At 39.0% G+C, this 19,236-nt stretch overlaps 1 protein-coding gene across 1 annotated transcript; it reads left to right on the top strand.

The window, feature by feature from the left end:
* Positions 1-958: 958 nt before the first annotated feature.
* Positions 959-2,689, top strand: hcrt (hypocretin (orexin) neuropeptide precursor). Its single transcript, XM_066699974.1, has 2 exons — positions 959-965; positions 2,104-2,689. Exons 1-2 carry the CDS (start codon positions 959-961, stop codon positions 2,592-2,594), a joined length of 498 nt encoding a protein of 165 aa, XP_066556071.1. The 3' UTR covers positions 2,595-2,689.
* The last annotated feature ends 16,547 nt before the right edge of the window (positions 2,690-19,236 follow it).

Here is a 19,236-nt window from a genome sequence, read left to right as displayed (position 1 = left end):
GACATGCATGCAAGTGCTGTGTCTCCAGTGGGTTATAAACGCTAAAGCTAGGCTTGGCACTTTCCAGTAGTTATTTATCCAAGACTACTTGCCTTTACTATGCCAGCCATTAATTAATAATAATAATATTTTATTATTTATTTCTTAGCAGACACCCTTATCCAGGTCGACTTACAAAACATAAGAGCATTGTAAAAGTGCAATACAGTCTAGAATTACAGATCAAAGCATACTACAAATTACAAGTTCAAAATTACATTAGTGCATATGAGAAATATACAGTTCATACAAGTCCCAGATTGTGAGCTAATAACTGCAGACAAGATGTGAAGTCATAGTCAAAAGCTCAGGGGAAGGGACATAGGGGTAAACAATATAAACAACTAGTACTAGCAATGTAAAAGAAAGTTGTACACTGAAAACTAGATAAAGTGCAATTTAACAGGAGAGCTGAGCCCCGCAAGGGAAAAACAGCTAAAGGATGCAGATATCTTTAAAACAAAATATCTAACTTAATTAGCTTTACTCACACGTCTTAATTTTCATGCAAGCAATTAAACCACATCACAGTGACTATTTACTCCAACAGGTGCATTGCATCGTCTAATTACACTTAAAAGATAATCCATTTAATGGAAAGGAAGTATTAATAAATGTTTGATTTGTTATCAGATCTCTCTTATTTAATGTGAGAATTGAGAAACGGACAATGCTAATTAAAGCTTTAAAGACAGGTAAGGACAGCAGAAAAATATGCAGAAAACTAGCAAGCCTATCACAACACACCAGACCTCTATGCAGCTGGGATCAAAATACAGTAGCACAGGCAGACTTGGGGGGGGGAAATGCACGAAACAGTGCTATACAATCTAAAACTGTTCGTGACAGAATCTAATATAGCCAGAGATAAAAACAGTGTACTGTTGGATTTTGTCACTTTTCAGTGCAAGTTCCGTAAATGCCGCGTAAGGGTTTCAGCAAGGGACCAGTCTGCAAGAGTTGCAACGCGGTGTCCTCTGTTTGTTTTTTAGTTCTGTTATCTGATTCACTTTATTAAAAAAAAAAATGTATTCCAAGGTTTGTTCTTTTTAAATAACGTGACATTTTTAAATAGTTGTTTGCAGAAGACCTAGCCTACATAGGATCCAATTAACAACCCAATTAATTGCCTTAAGTAACGAGAGCTCAGACAGAATAGACGCCTGACCTGCGGCCCATGAGGACTGGCCTTTGATACCTCTGGTTTAAAAACACTTTGCCTTAAGCTTTTCCCAACTTATTTTTCAGTCGGTCGACTTTAATTAGCTATGACGTTTGTCCCTAGGACTCGGCTGAAGCGTTTTCATTAAACCTCAGTAGCAAAGCACCGTCATTACACTGTCAGACCCAGGGGGCTGTACAGGCGCTGCCTGCTGTAGCAGTTTGAGCTGCTATTTCACTGCATTAAGGGCAATTTCCCAGGCGCTGCAAAACCACGGGGCTATTGACATCCATTTGTCACTGTCGCAAGCCCTCCGTTCACACATACATCACTTCTTTCGTTATTTTTTACTGTCCTATATCTCTTACTCAAACCCCCATTCCCCCGACATTTGTAAAATGAAATGACTTTACATTTCATTAAGGCTCAATTTACTAATCTCCTTGGACTCAGATATGATTTCACTCGGGACCATTCCAATGCAAAATTTGCAACCAGAAAATCATTTCTCCATCCGAAATAGACAATGCACCAATATAAACAGTTTTTTAACATTGGATTTAACATGTAGTGAATTACTAACTGCCGACTGGGGTGCATATTAAGACGGCCCTACACAACATTTGAAGTCTCAGCTCAGCTCAACACTGAGGCCGCATTCTTAGCGCAGATTTCCGCAGTTCTGCAGAATTCCACTGCTGCCATTGGTGGAGCAGTGCAGAGCTGCACAGAACTGCGGATATCTGCTCTACACACACACAGCCTGACAATACAGGCATCTCCATCACTGCCTAGACCAAGAAAAATGGTCAGGTAGACTGGTTCCATGTACATTAAGACCTCACTGTGAACAATTCACATAGCCTTACAAACATCACACCCTGTTGTTCGTTTATATATAGTATTATTGTTACAGAAGCTCCAAATCTCCCTGTTGCTGGTGCTGCTCTTCTGCCACGCCTGTGATGGTCAGGACCTCCCAGAGTGCTGCCGCCAGAAGACCTGCTCCTGCCGCATTTACGACCTGCTACACGCCACGGGCAACCACGCCGCGGGCATCTTGACCCTGGGCAAGAGGAAAAACCCAGAGCAGGGCTTCCAAAGCCGCCTGTACCGGCTTCTCCACGGCTCGGGCAACCACGCCACGGGCATCCTGACCATGGGCAAGAGGGCAGACAGCGCCTCAGAGCCGTTAGCCTGCCCAACTCTACCCACCCTGCTGCTCGCCGGCTCCAGGTCCGAGGCGTGGTGTAACCCTTCACCGCTTTCACACCAAGGCATGTTCCCGCCGAGGGCATGCATGGAGCCCCTGCTCAAACTGTGCCTCATGAAGACTACCACTGCCTCTGCAACCCATACTAATACAAATCATCATTACGAAATGGCTAATTGACACGCAAACTACCCTACTACTTGCTTACAGCACATATTTTGTAACTAGAAATGTACTGGCATTCGTTCTTTTCAAAATACGAATCATTGACTGGATTATTTCACTGAATTGTAATAAAATGGTTTGTAGATGTATATAAAAACAAGTGTCATTAGTGGTATATTTTAAAAGTATCCAAGCAGTTGTGCGATCCAATTATTATTATCCAGGGCAACTTTCAAAAATGCACATTATATTTACATACATTTACCCATTTATACAGATATATACTGGAGCAATATAGGTAATGCACACTCAATGGTACAAAATGTCCAACAATGTCCCCAACCTGGGATTGAACCCACGACCGTCCACTGGTGTCCAGAGAAATAACTTGCAGCTCTACTGTTACAAGCATGTTGCCTATGACCATGTAACAGCTTAGCATGAATAATGGCGACATGCACTGCATTCAAATAAATGATATGTTGCTTTTTCTCTTTGGGTATTGAGTCCAGTTCCTGAGTCGAAACAAGATTGAATTCTCCAGTTAATTTATGGCGTTCAATGCTAAAGATGACCAGCAGATGGCCTGGACAACCCAGAAGATTACATACTACATACAAGAGAAGAAAAATCACCTACATTTTGCTCTGAGAAGTTCAGTATTTTCATTTATCTCGTCAGGTGGTGGTTTCATTTTGCCTCGTTACACGTCTCTTGGGCAGTGTTTTCTTATTGTGCTCTACAGGAAGAAATCAATCTAACCGCTGTAAACCAAGAACTGAAATGTAATCTTGGCAACAACAAAAACAACAAAAGTTCTGCTTTCTTGCAGGTTTGCAGTGATTAATTATTAATACCTCGCCATCATTTAATTAAAACGCCTCTTTCAGTGGCCACAATACAAATGTAATTAACTGATTTTCACAGCTAAAGTGATAGTCGACTGTAAGAAGCTTCGTTTACTGCAAAGCTTCCAAGCCGCCCATGGCCATTACACACAGCAAGTCCCTTTCAATAGCATTTATACTAACATGCTCAGCAATGCACCAATGAGGACATATACCACATTAAAAGCAATAAACAGCCAAGTTGGCCTACCTAGAATAGCAGTTCAGGAATGGCATGACTTTAGCGTCCCAATCCCTCCACTTAAAGGGTATTCTCACTGACTGTCGACCGAAGGTCATCATTCTCTTCTCCTATTGTTTGAACGGAATAATTGCATGATACATTGACAAGGGGTTTTAAACATTGGTCGAACTTTCAATTTAGGACTTTTATTGCATAAGACATTGTGCCACATCACAGTAAATTACACAGCGTAAACAAAATGTTTCTGTACAAATAGTCAAAAACACATGGCAATATGTGTGATCGTTTGCCTGAGCTCAACAAAAGCCTTATGATACTGGGTGTTATGGATTTGAAAAGAAATAGCACCAAAAGCACATTTGTTTAACAACTAGTTGCTATTACGTTACTACAACATTGTGTGTTAGCAGGTTAGCTGGTGGGTGTCATGAACACCACCACACAATTGCTCTGTTTGATAGCCTAACTTTTACATTACTTACATAGCTAAGTATGCTCTAGTTATAAATGTAATAAATAAATGTAAATTAAAAAACGGAGGCATTTGGATTGTGTTACGCTTATCAATTCGGATGACCTGGCATAAGCCAAGCAAATAGCAGTGGAAGAAAAGTGAAAAGTGTTGGTGAATAACCAATATCAATGACAGTAAGCACATAAGTCAGATTGCAGACAGTGTGGTTTAATACATATATTAAATATATATTATTGGATAATTGAATGGTTAAATTTTATATTTATTATTATTTTAAATTTTGAAATCTTGATGTTTGCAAATTGGTGTAAAACCTTGATGAATATTGGCCAGTGTCTCCTTACAACAGGTCCAGGCTCTTGCTGTTGAATACCTAATTCAAAGGCAAAGGTGCCACCTATTGTTCTGCTAACACCACTGCAGCTATCTGATTTCATTAGAAGTGTCCCAGCCCTGACTAAGCCCAGCCTTACAAGCTTCCCGTATACTAGCTTCCAAAATATCTATTGTTTATGCTTTCTATTGGAGAGCTCTTATTCTGCTGCAGTTGTTACAGGCTGCACTAAAACCATTGATTTATGAAGACTAGAATGCCAATGGTTTTGATCAGTTAAGCTACCGTTTTGTTCGATTCAGTAATTTTGAGATCAATGGGGCCAAGTGTCTGAATGCCCTTCAGCCTCCAAGGGCCAGAGCTGCCTTAATTGAGATTGAAGAAGCACTTGTGATATTGATCAATATTTACTAACATGTGTTTCCACATCTTTAGAAAGTGGTGATTTAGGATGGCTCCTAAACTCTAATTGAATTGTGACTCTCCAGATCCAGGGCTGGAGACTACATAGATGTGCAACATCAGATTTCTCATTCTGTCTCCTTCCCCGATGTCTGTCGAGATAAGATCCCAGCCAGTCTTTGCAGTGACAGTATGCACAGTGTAGATACAGGCCTGCTCTTCTTTTACCAAACTCTACAGCACTGAGATGTCTGACATTAAAAATAGCCTACTGTACTGTTGTAATGTTCAAGGAGCCTGGATTAGACCCTTCCATGTTAAGTTAATATATAAGATCTTCAAATCACTGATATATATATATATATATATATATATATATATATATATATATATATACACTCACCTAAAGGATTATTAGGAACACCTGTTCAATTTCTCATTAATGCAATTATCTAACCAACCAATCACATGGCAGTTGCTTCAATGCATTTAGGGGTGTGGTCCTGGTCAAGACAATCTCCTGAACTCCAAACTGAATGTCTGAATGGGAAAGAAGGGTGATTTAAGCAATTTTGAGCGTGGCATGGTTGTTGGTGCCAGACGGGCCGGTCTGAGTATTTCACAATCTGCTCAGTTACTGGGATTTTCACACACAACCATTTCTAGGGTTTACAAAGAATGGTGTGAAAAGGGAAAAACATCCAGTATGCGGCAGTCCTGTGGGCGAAAATGCCTTGTTGATGCTAGAGGTCAGAGGAGAATGGGCCGACTGATTCAAGCTGATAGAAGAGCAACTTTGACTGAAATAACCACTCGTTACAACCGAGGTATGCAGCAAAGCATTTGTGAAGGACAAAAAAAAAGAATAATCATCCATCACCTTTTGCTTCCAAACACAATCGCCTCTCCACCCTGCAAATTAATGTGTGTGTGTGCGCTTTGGATAAATGTCTGGATGACAATCAATTTGAATTTTTGCAAGATGGGGTTTTCTTTGTGTGTGTAAAAACTGGTAATTGGGATTGTGTCAATAACCATTTGTCTACCAATGTGGTCTCTTCCTTCCCCAGTGGAAGTACACAAGCCAGCACAAATATACAGTTCCCAGGAAGAATAAAATGAGCACCCACGGCATGTATATAACATAGAATACTCTCTAATATTCACAATGGATCAAATGTGCCGAGGGGGAATGTGCTTGCCCCAATTTACCTCAATGTCACACCTGGCCTAGTAAAATAGCAAAGGCACATTCTGAAACACAATTGCTTCCTCTATCAAACACATATGACATATGTATCAAGAAAGTTATATTACTAGAACACCAACAGCCCAAATACCCATCATAAAAATTTTCTGTTTTTTTATGTGTTGGGTTCTCATTGTATTCTGCCAATGTCTTCTGTAGTCTGCACCTAAACCTAGGGGCTTAGCTGGGTGTTCTGCAGAGACTTGATGGAGCTCTGGGGCAAAAGCCATTAAAATCCATGCCGTAGCCTGTATTGTAGACTTTAGAACAAGTTCACAGCCCCTTTCAGCTCGTAAGGCTTATCTGGGGTCTGCAGATTTGAGGAAACCTTTACGTTACATTCTACATGTCTAAATGTTTCTGTTGGATTCCAAGTTTCATTATTTGTATTTGAGTCTGATTGTATGACACATTTTTTTTTCTTGTTAATTTTTTTTTCAGGTAACATAAATGGTTTTGGATAGGTAACAGAAATTTGATGTATGTATGTTTCTCGAAAATAAATGCAAACGGTTGTGGTAGCCTTGAACAAAACCGACACACTCTGCAGGAGGTGTAGTATGAACTGTTTCACAGTTGTGTGAGGACAAATTTGGGCACAAGATGAAAGGTTTCTGGCTACATTTCCAACTATGGAAGGGATCAAGAAAGAAATAGCAAAAATGGAAAGAAAGTGGAAGCTATACACCATAACTTCATAGGGATTTGTCTCTTGCGATGCTACTCACTCATGATATTGCAGCCGCAATTCAGGGACTGCAGACAGTAACACAAACCCATCTATTATTTCCCTGGAATAGATGAGCAACAAAAAGTGAGCATCACAACCTTATTCTTTGCCAGAGTTTGGGGAAGTGCAGTGACTGGGATGGTTATTAAATGCGTGAGAGGGCTAGGGGTCATCAGAAATATCCTTTCTTTTCCTGTTTAATTCACCTTCTGCTTTTTAATGCACTGCACATCTAGTAAATGGCCTGTCAGCGGTGATGTCTTTTTCTACTTGATCAGGATGAGTAACTGAACAGGTGCATCACTGTGGAGAAGTGTGGAGCTGTAGGCTGCCTGTCGTTAACAGTTTAGTGTTGCTATGGTGCTCCTATTGTTGGGCAAATGTTGCAGACACAGGCACAATCTCAATGCCAGTCCAGCCTAAGCATCTAGCATCTCGTTCATTCATTGTAAATAAGAGGTTGATACAAATTGTACAGTCCAGAATATCCTTATTTATGTCAAATACACAATTAATCTTCTGTTACCTGAAATATCTGAGCATCTAGTGCTATAGAAAACTGGATTCTCTTTTAAAACAACTTTTTAAACCACAGCAATTATTTTTTAGCTAACTATAGCATAACATATTTCAGCCTTAGGTTTCATCACCAGTGTAGCATTTCATAAAACCAATACAAGAGTATGTTAACAGTCTTTGAAAGATCATTACAAATTTTATTACACACAAACATCCCCTCTTGTAATTTTTTCGCATTACTTCTGGGCAGATGGCAGAAACTGTCATTTTGATCCTGATTTCGGAAATCCCCATGAATTTTACAGACATCAGATGTTGACTGTTAGTCCTGAGTGTAACAAAGCAGTGGCAATCAAATCCAATGAACAAATTAGTTATCAAGTGAATCTAGTCATGGGACAAGTATCACAGAAGAAGAAATACTCTTAAGATGCATACATAGTTCAGTGTGTTGAGTCTGGGAAGCTATTAGATGAATTTTAAATCTCAATTAGAAGTTGTGTGTTTGGTTTAGTCACAGTTTTACATTAGTGCAGCAGATTTCACATTGAGTCTGGCTCAATATGCCACCTACACCTGCACATCTAGAACACTTCCTCTGTGTTCTTATAGCAGGTACTAGCTGTGACCAAACAATAATCACCCAATATCCCCCAAATTCACACAGATATTGTCCAAATAGATTAGACCATTATTTTTCAGTGGTGCGATTTCTGTGGAATAGCAAACAGATCTCATCAGCTTTTGTTTGTTTGTCTTATGAATAACTGTCATCTGGATAGTTTGTGTGATGTATAAATCTCATCACATCTTTATGTGCTTACGCAAGGAGAAAGTATAACATTGTTCAGTCTGCCAAAATGCTGTGTCACACGCACACATGCACCAATTGCTTAACCTCTGTTTTTCAATTGTGTACTTAAAAAAGGTCCTTCAATTGATTCTTTGCCGAGGCAATGCCAATCAATATTAACTCCTCTTTGAAATGCTCTATTCCAGTTCCATTATATATCTAGGGTGATATTTTTAGCATAGTCCCACTTTTTTATTAAAATAAATGTGCTCCCATTTCTTCCTGTGATTAGAACCATTTAATTTGAATCAAAATGAACAGAACGCAGCAACCTTGCAGACTGACTGAAACCCCTTGGAATGGTGACCCAGTAACTGAATCCTTTACTTGCACTGTAGGTTCAAGGTTCAACAAGAATTACCAGCTTGAGGGCACTGGTTTTTAGTTTAGTTTTATTTGCTGACAGTTAAAAAGGTGTCACATTAAATTGGAGGTAATGGAATTCTATTTATATATGCATGCTATTAAAAAAGAAAATATTCTAATTTTCAGTGTTAATAGGGACAGAAACACTTGTCTCCAACATCAATGACAGTATTAATACTGATTTGTAATGTGACTGCAAAGTAAAAAGGAAAAGGAAAGCATTCTGCCTTACCATACAGCTGCAGTCACCAGTAAACACTGACTATTTCGAGTGTTCATAGTTTTCTGTGCTTGGCATATTTTAGCTGAATCAGTAGACCATGGTTTTCTAAGGCTAAACAAGGTCCCTAGTGTGATTCTGTCAGATTTTAAGCTTTTATTTTGCTTAGTTCCATTTTCTGTAAGGTGTTACGACAACCTGAGGCATTTCTCATCTCTTCATAGTTCCCTTACTTAATGAATTAAATAATGGAATAAATCAATCAATACAATAAATAATATCAAGTCATAGCCCTTATCTTAAAATACTTAGGGAGATAGTAAAAGAACAATTTTTTTTATTTCTTTCAGTTTACAAAATACAATACTTGAGTTTCTAAACCTTTGTCAAGACAAACCAAAACAACAAAAAAACATTAAATAAAGTAAATTAATTAAGTTTAGAGACCACCTCCCCAACTTTCAGACACCATTGCAAAGCTAAGTCTGATTATAGAAGCTACCAAAGCACAAGTGCCTGGCTGAGAAATAAATGTGATTTTCGACTGCCTCTTTGCATGGGGAGAAACATCCCGCTCCCTCCATCAGTCTCGCAGTGGCACCAGAGAACAGGCTGTCTCTGCGCCACACAGAGCCGCTCAGCGTGCAGTCTATATTTATCTTTTTCAGAGGACCCGCAGTAATGATGACAGTGTGGCTCCCCAGTTGTTAGCCGGAACAGTTAGTCACTCAGCAGCCTGAACCGGGCAAAGGCTTCTTGACAATGGGAGATCAATCACACGGCCTGCGGAGCCAGGGGCACCCCAGTGCACTGCCAGTGAGGGCAGGGGAAATGAGGGGGGAATCGGTTGAAAACTTTATTTGTTTTGTTTCAAGTTAATCTGACGGGGGAAAATAAAGCTGTTCAGGTTGAGCACTTATTTCCAGGAAGGCCAGTGCTGTGTACCACAGTGAAGTGGCTTTTCTTCGAGTGGGCAGAAATCACACGCCGTCTGTAGGAAACAACACACACACACACACACACACACACACTATCTTAGTAGGCATTGTCTTTCCCTGGGGAAGAAAAGTAGGGAGGGGAGCTACTTTAAGTTCACCCTATAGGATACCTTAATAATAATAATAATAATAATAATAATAATAATAATAATAATAATAATAATAATATTATTATTATTATTATTATTATTATTATTATTATTATTATTATTATTATTATTATTATGTAGTAGTAGTAGTAGTAGTAGTAGTAGTAGTAGTAGTAATAGTATTATTAGTATTAGTATTTGAAATTAGACTTGGGTGGCCAGAAAGTACATTAAGTACAGTTCAGGGGCTCCTCTTAAATTAAAGTATAACAATTTCTATGGTATTTGTCCTCACCCAACCCTCACACCACCCTGGACCTCAAATGACATCAATTCGAGTTTTGTTTTTTTTGTCTTACAATTACTACTTTCCTTAGTCTTATTGTTGATGGGAAATGGCCATTACTGAGATTACGATTACCTTTTTTACATTGCGACATATGACCTGTGCTATGTTTAAGTAGCCTATCCCTTATGTGTGCTCCTTATTGCAGCAGGAGTCACTAATGTTATGCTATTATAAAATGCATTGAAATGATGTGGAAGCTAATTGAAGGATGTTGTTTGACTGGATGGGACTCAGTCCTGTATGATATTTTGTTTGTGTGAGTGAATTTATGTTTTGTGTTTTGTAGGTCATTTTTGTTTGCGTTTCTTGTGTGAGTGGCAGGCGGCTGCCTCCCAAAACTCACACTCAATAAAAGCAACACCCTCTGCTGTGCAATGTTAATAAAAGTAATGAAGTGCTGCCGGGAATCCTCACCTGCTGTGGTAGGCAGGGCACAACATGGCCACCCTGAAATGCACTACATCCCCACTACAAAGAAATCAGCAGTGGGCATCACCTGACTCCCAGGACTCTCATAATTGGCCCAGCTGCTGCATAAAGGCAGGAAGCAGAGCACTTCCTGTTGTTGGGGGGTTTAGGAGCTGGAAGGAGAAAGAAAAGGAGAAGAGAAATCTCCTGCCAGAGAGCAGAGCCCAGTGACTCTGCACTGCACCTGGGAGGAAGACACTCCAGTAATTGGACTTTGTTTATGGACTTCAGTATGGATTTCAAGATTTATACTGTTTGTTGGCTGCATTGTCTATCTACTAGTGTGTTTAGAGTGGAACCTGTTCAAAGTATAGTTAGTCTAGATTTTCTTTTTTCCTCCCCATCACCCTCACTGTACATAATAAATTAACTTCCTATGCACCATAACCCCACCTTCTGTGCGTCTATTTCCGAGACACCACCTATATAGCGAACCAATGCAATGCAGGGTTGTATAATTACATATGAAGGGCCTGTTTCCTCTACTGTACAATCCCTATCTCAAGTTTGTTATAGGTTTTTGTTTGTTTGTTATATAATATAATGCTGTGGTAATTTTTAACTTTTGAACTTATTCGCAGTTTTAAAATTTCACCGATCATAATCTTTCATTTTGTATAAAAATTTAATTTAAAATCACCCACTCCCCTTTACAATTTCCTCACTTAGAATCCCTACTTTCATTATTGTTGTGTCTTGCTCTGAGATATCTCCTGTTAATTGGTTCCTTGTTCCTATCTCCTGTTGTTATTGTATTCCCCAGTTAAATAAGATAAGCATTTCTGTTTTCAGTTTCACAAACTGCAAGTTGAAAGGCTTTTGTCAGCAAATGACGTGAAAGCCTTGGATAATTTGATGATTGTTTTAGCTTGAAGTGTACTTGTTTGTTATATACAACAGAGAATTGTGGTTCAAGCCTGCCACTTACTGTATTTTACCACCTTGTGCTGTGTCCTTCAGATTAGTTATAAACCAAGATACTGTGTCAAGTGACTCTGCAGCAGTATTGCTGTTGTTGATGTATAGTCCCTGTATGTAATTTTGGATAAAAAGACAACTTACTTAATGGTATGTTTTTCACTGTATATAAGTTCACTGATGTTTGTGAAACAGGGTTTGTTTTTTTAGATGAAAATAGTGCTCTTGTTTTTAATGAAAGACATTTAGAAGCAAAATAGTTTGTTTTCTTTTAAAATCTTTTTACTTAATTTATGTGCAAACCTTACCACTCAAACACTTACATCTTGCAAGATGAGTCTAGAAGTGTAAAAATGTTTTTTCCAGCATGAATGTACAAACAAGAATTGGTCTGTGTTGAAGTAAATATATGCTTCATATTTCCAAATCCACTGTGTAGCAGAATCTGAGACCACTAAGAGTGATGCCTTTCCAAGCTAAATATTTTTATTTTTTATTTTTTAATTTATGGATATCCCCCTAATTACTTCAGTATGAGACCCATTGAAATTGCAAGAGCCTTTCACTTTCCAAACCAGTGAAACAAGAACAGAATCATTTGTTGAAGCTGACTGGTTAAAAAAAAAAGAAAAGAAAAACAAGACAGGGATTTAAGGTTTCTCATGCAATATCATTACAGGATTATACAACAGTCAGGCTCACATCTTTCCCTCAGTGACAGTGAGCTAGCCATGGAGAGAGAACAGTTCCCAGTGGTAGGGAGAGACTGCTCCTCTTCAACACGACTGTCAGTCACTTTGAAATCACTGAGCCCACCTCCAGTACTGCGAGAGAGAATATACAAATGTATAAAGCTTCATACGGATGTATTCAGAATCTGTTTAACCTGGAAAGGGTGTGTGTTTACATGCCTTGTACTTCACTGTGTATGGTATAGGGTCTCCCTGGAGGTTCTGCTAATCAGATCCAAGTGTAATCAGACTTTGAGAGCCTCCTCTGTTTGTAATTAATAGTTACTAGTTACATTAAAAATTAGTTTTTTGATGAGTTTATTGACAGTTCTAAGTTGGCTGAGCCCAAACATGTACACTATTAAGTATCTTGTTTATCTCCCAGACTCTCTATTCTTCAGAAGAGAGAAAAAACTTCATAAAGCAAATTGCATTGCAGGCGGTACAGGAATTGATGCATAGCTCCTCTCCTGGTCGCTGTATATCGCTGTGAATAAAAGCCTCTACTATCCCTCTCCACTATCCATATGTCAAAGTAATTTCACTTCTTAAACTGCCTGATTTAAATACCACTGTATCCCTGCTGACTGAGCACAACAAAAGACTGGTCCCCAACTGCTTTCTTGGTACAGGGTAGTGATGTAACTGTCCTTCTGCAAATTTACCAGGGTGATTGCACTTTACCACTGTGGTTCTACCATTGTATTTTTGTTTAGTTTTGTGGATGGGCAAAAAAATGGTTGCAGTGATATGCAGTTTTTTTTTATTTCCCTGCAGGGCAAAGGAGATTTATTTTATTGTCTGCTATGTGTCTGTGTCTGTGTCTGCTAGCACCTATCCAGTAAGAAATCCTTAATAGGCATAACTGAGACTGGTGAATATATTAATACAATAGACACTTCAACTTCTGAGCTCTTTCATTTATTAAGCTGAATTATGCCAGAGCTTATAGGATTTGCCCTTAATTAGTGTACTCGGCAGGTAATTACGTTGGAAAAAAGTGTCTCTTAATAGTTGAAATCCTGTTGAGCACTTTTTTTTACCTTCAATAGAAATGTTTTCTTTTGCTAGGGGGAAAATAAAAATAATGCAGTATTAACACACTGGGAATCTGATTTTCCATTAAAATAGAGGAGAACAATTAATGATGATTGGGGCTTCTGTTGTCTGACAGAACAGGAACACTGATTCTTGCATAACTGTTTAAGGGTTTGCAGTGAAAATTGCTTATGCTTCACTTTATCCTCCACCCCCCGCCCCCTGTGTTTTCTGCAGCCTGTGGGGCTGTACGTCAGGTTGTGCACTGCCTGTCTGCCTGCCCACCTACCTGCCAGCCGCTCTTCTCAGCTTTACTGTGCTGCTAAAGCTCTAACCACATGTTTGACATCTTTTTTTTTTGTGCTGAATTGGAAATGTTCTCAGAAATGATTGCTTAGTGCACAAGTGCTCATTTGAGGCGGCGAGAGGGGGGAGAGACCTGTACAAAGATACAAGCAGAAGAAAGAAACATTTCTTATTTAAGAAAGTTTACAAATGAGAGGAGGCCATTCGACCCATCGTGCTCATTTGGTTTGCATCAGTATCTAAGTGATACAAGGATCCTATCCAGTCTATTTTTAAATGTTCCCAAATTTTCAGCTCTAACCACTTTGCTGGGAAGTTTGTTCAGATTGTGACGACTCTCTGTGTGAAGAAGTGTCTCCTGTTTTCTGTCTTGAATGCCTTGAAGCCCAATTTCTATTTGTGTCCCCGGGTCTGTGTGTTCCAGCTGATCTGGAAAAGCTCCTCTGGTTTGATGTGGTCGATGCCGTTCCTGATTTCTGTCCTTGGTCAACATGGTTTGTGTATTTGTGCTACATTAGTAAATATACAAGGGTCTACAAAAAAATCTCAAAATACTAATTTTCACAGTGACCTTGTAGGCTCCAACCTTGGCTTGGGTGCCTGCTGCAATCCTTTAGCTTAATGCCCAGAGCAGTACTGTGCCACTCTCCCATCAAGCTGCTCTTTGGTCTTTGTCTGTTCCAGGTCATTCCAGAGGTGTTCTATGGGACTGAGGTCAGGATTGTGAGTAACCAATGTTTTCAGAGCTACTCTCCTTACACCACAGTGGTACATGTGGCATGGTACATTGTGTATTGTGTAGGTAACTGTACAGGATCCTCCTCATAAAATGCTAACCCTATGGGCAGTACACAGCTGTCTAAAATACTACAAAATATACTGGTATTCTTGGGGGCCTTTCAAAAAATAAAGCACAATCCATTAACAGTAGAGGACAGCATATCCCATTACTTTTGATAATATTCTGAATATATGCATGGGAATTATGTATATTGCATTCGTTTTCTAAGACAGATAGGAGAGCATTAAGGAATATATATAAATGTTTTCCTTCCAATTGGAATCTTTCACTGAGACCAGGTTAACAATCTGCTTGCACTGTAGCTTCCATAGGTATTTATTAGCAAAAGAATCAGTGTGGTGTATTTGAGATTTTCAAAAAGTGCCCTTTTTGTCTTTTTATTATAATCATTATATGTATTTATTAGCATACACCCTTACCTGGGTGACTTACAGTTTTCACAAAAACATTTTCAAAACATGACAAAGTGCAGTAAATACAAAATACAATAGCAAATATCTTAGTACAAAATGAGCTAACAATGAGCTAACAATGAGAAAAACTTCCTTGCTTTTGGAAAGGGGTAGAACTCTCTTGTGGAATTACAAACTGTCTAAGCGTCCACTGAAGCGTCCACTGAAAATTGATAAGCTATTATGTCACTACTCTCTCAGGACCATTTAAATTGTTTATTTATATTTATATCTCACTTACCGAAAAAGTGGCATTGATTATGGATGAGAAGAATTCATTGGTGTCACAGTGGAAGATGCTGTGGTCAGACAGTCCTTGTTCTAACCAGAGTGGAGCTGATCCTGGAGAACTGTCCTGCAGTGTTGTTTTTGTCTAATTTATTTTTTGTATTCAACCCAATTTTCCTTTGCCGCTCAGTCAGCTCCGCTCACTTCTAGGACCCTGTACTTCTTCAGCATGGATGAGATGAATGTCCTGTGAAACACATTCATCAATTCCATCTGCTCTATTTAACCATTTCATTGCCCTGCTCAGACTGCCCCCATGCCATGGACTACCTCTGGGATGAACTGGAGCAGTGAAGTCAGGAAAAGAAGACTGAGACTAACATCTCTGGCTGTACTTTAAACTATGCTCTGGGAAGAAGTCCTATCTAGCAAAAAGACTGCAGGAGGGATTAAGACACCCTGATAAATTCACTGTGAACTGCTGTCTTCCTGTATTTGTCTGTTGGCCCAATACTGTCAGTATTTAAGTGTGTTTTGAGATGGCCTCAGTTTTATGTTCTGATGTATGAACAGAGACAGGTAATAGTACTTGCTTATCTAGATTGCCTCATTGTCATGGAATGAGTCTGCAAGCAAAGTTGAAAGCATAGTTTATGATGACATGAAGTTTCTAACCATCGTCTTCCCATGTGTAGGTGTTTTTAATAAAATACATTTCTGTCTGCTGAAAGTCATCTGTTTACTGGTTTATGAGTTGTTGTTTTTTTGTTTTTTAATGTTGTTGATGTTTTTGCTGTTTTCCTCGAGTAAATGTGTCTGGCAAGGGATGTTATCATCTTGGCGTGATTACCGTCTGACTTAAAGGTGGAGGAATAAATTAAGTAACTGAAGCTATCCAAATGCTGGCTGGGTAATATGTTCCATCCACCTGCCAATCTGTGTTGTCTTCTTCCTGAAACAGCATCCAGCTCCTGTCCTGTCAGGCCGCATGGTTCTGGTTTCTCTGTCCGGACAGAGTCTGCCGCGGAGGTCTGGGGGATCTGCTGAGTCACAAAGAGATGCAATGAAACACTTGATCTCAGTGTATCAAGTATCTTTAAGCGCAAAAATGCTTTGATGATGATCCCAAGTGGTGTGTCCGATAAAAGATTCCACCCAGGAGTGTGGGTCCTGTAGTCTAGACCGAGTTGGTCTTCCGTCTTATAGTGTTGCTGACACTAGCTAAAGCTGGGAGTTCCAAGTGAGGAGGCTGCTAGGACCCTTCACATATCTCACACCTGGGACTCCCCACGGCTTCACGAGTGCCTGCAGGTTGAGATTGTTAGTATTTCCAGCTGCATGAAAGCCTCCACTTGGTGTAATAGCTTGACTGTGGGGCATTCTGGGCTTGTAGTCCATAAAACAAGGAGGCTCTTACAACATACGACATCGAACGAGTGCTTGGTCTCAACCGACCAGAAGAAGCATGGAGCAATAGGCAGAGGTGACAAATGGGCAAATCTAAATTGGGTGAAAAGGCAGGGAGATGAATGGAGGTTCTGATTTGTTTATGAAAGAAGGATTAAGATACATTATTTGAGAGAGGTTTCCACCTCTAGTGATACAACACACCAACACTCTGGGTGTTTCCACTCTTTTGGGAACATCCTCAGGATTGCGGACTCCTAGCATCTTCTAGCGTCTCCTGAAATCCCCCCTGTTCACACTGCACCTGTGGACCCAACCACAGGTTGCAGAGGAGAAAGAGGGATGAAGTGTTATCACCAGCACAGCAGTGCATTACTTCACACTACCCACTACTGAAGATAGGATCAATATTTAGACCTCTATTTTAATCCTGCTATTGAAGCAGACTACCCCTCATTTTTCACTTTATAGCTTACAATGTACTGTTCTTTTGTTTCTATGTATAATTTTATCAATGTTGTATGCCATTCTGGATTTCTTAATACACCACTGTAGATTATGTAATGTGGTAATAATAATAATAGTAATAATATTCTCACTTTTGGAATGTGAGTGGCCTTGGACAATGTTGTCAACCAATACATTCAGTTTTTATTATTAAAAAATATATAAATCGAATTCATCACGTCTCAAATCAAATATCTTATCTCTACACATGCATAACCTACACACACAAGGTCATTAAAGACGTTAGGCTGAAATAGTGGCGTTAAAAATATCATTCCCAACGTGTCTAGTAATATTTTAACAACAATAGAAGTTAATTTGTTACCACTGTTGATGTTTAAAACAATGATAAGAAACATGACCGAGACTGTAAACAGGGGCTCCAGCACCATTATCCACAGCGCTCCGAGCCCCCGGGTTGCCCGCTGCTGAACTCCGGTGGGGGGTATGGGAACGACTTGTCATGCAATCAATGTAATTACAGCCGCAGCTTCATTAATACACGACCCGGCGAAGGGGAGGTTATCTATTATAAATCCGCTCTCACCGCTGACAAACTGGAATATGCGATCGCGACTAGGGAACACAATAAGCTCTATTAAAATTTGATTAAACGGGAGAAGCAGACAGCAAGCGGTTGTATGGTCTCTGCGCAGGACGCAGTGGCGCATCTCGCTGTGATGCGACGCAGGTTATCGCTCCTCAATCCATCAAGCGACAGTGAACCGTCACATGCGGGGCTGCCACTCAGTCTGTCACTCGCCCGCCCCTGGTATCCGCCTTTTAAGGGCAGGCAATTACAGCACCAGCAGGCTGTAATGTGATTCTTGGGGGGGAAATATCTATTCATTTTTTTCCAAACCTCGAAATTAAATAAGGAAGCAGAAAAAAAACTTTTCAAGTAAATACAGGGAAAATGGGTAGCTCTGTTTTTCTCATAAGATATTTACTTGAACTAAAATGTAAGTTTTATGTATTTATGTTTCTTCTAAAATTGCTTGGTAATCATATTTTATAGATTTTTGTTTGGTGATTTTAATTTTGACATAGCACATAGAGTTCAGAAGCTTCAGTGTATTGCCTTACTGTGAATTAGGATTTTCTTTTCACATGATTTTCTTGTTTTTAAACTTATTTTTTGTTATTTTTTGTAATATTGATAAGAAAATGTATTTATTTGTACTGGGGCTGGTTTAAGCTTCCTGCTATAGTTCTATAATTAGATCAAGAGCTCCAGAGAGAAATTTGATTCTCTATAATAATAATAATAATAATAATAATAATAATAATAATAATAATAATAATAATAATAATAAACTCATTAGGTGGAACTGAAGGTTTAAAGTCAGGTTAAAATTACTATTACAGTTTCCTTTATGAAATGCAGAGCAAAGACCAAGATAAAATCTTCTGAAAATGTAATTTTAGGATAAAGTCAAATTGAACTTGTACTATTTTACAAAGAACAAAATTCTCACTGAACTATTAATTTGCTGTGACCTAATTCCACTTCCATAATTGTAGATCCTAGACTGTATTCAATCTGCTGGGGAATCGAAAGGAAAACTCATATAACTGATCAATTCATACTGAAATTGTAGACAAATGAGAACCTAATTCCATTAGTTCAAATACATTTTTTTAAATAGATTAATTGTTTGAAACAAACACAACAAAGATTTAGACAAATATAGAAGTGTTGTGGCATAAAATATAAAATGCCAAACTTTATAAGCAATAATATGCCATTAGCCCCACATTATTATTATTATTATTATTATTATTATTATTATTATTATTATTATAATTATTATTATGATTTTTATTATTTAGAATGAAAAGCTCCCCTTTCACAGCTGTACTCAAGTGCTGGTTGGTTTCTATAGAGAAGCATGTGTGTGTGTGTGTGTGTGTGTGTGTGTGTGTATGTGTGTATGAGTCTCATTGGTGGAAACTATAGGATTACGAATAGATGAAAGTGGGAGTGTAGTAGAGAGAGAGAGAGAGAGAGAGAGAGAGAGAGAGAGAGAGGCAGAAATAGAAGGCTTGAGAAAAGGATGCACTTGCTCATTGTACCAGCTCTCCAGTGAGAGAGAAACAGAGAGAGAGAGGGGTAGACACTAT

The sequence above is a fragment of the Amia ocellicauda genome, chromosome 3 (assembly GCF_036373705.1).
Source record: "Amia ocellicauda isolate fAmiCal2 chromosome 3, fAmiCal2.hap1, whole genome shotgun sequence".
In the NCBI taxonomy this organism is placed as follows: domain Eukaryota; kingdom Metazoa; phylum Chordata; class Actinopteri; order Amiiformes; family Amiidae; genus Amia; species Amia ocellicauda.
The sequence above is the reverse complement of the archived record's forward strand: the minus strand, read 5'-3'. Positions and strand labels throughout refer to the sequence as shown.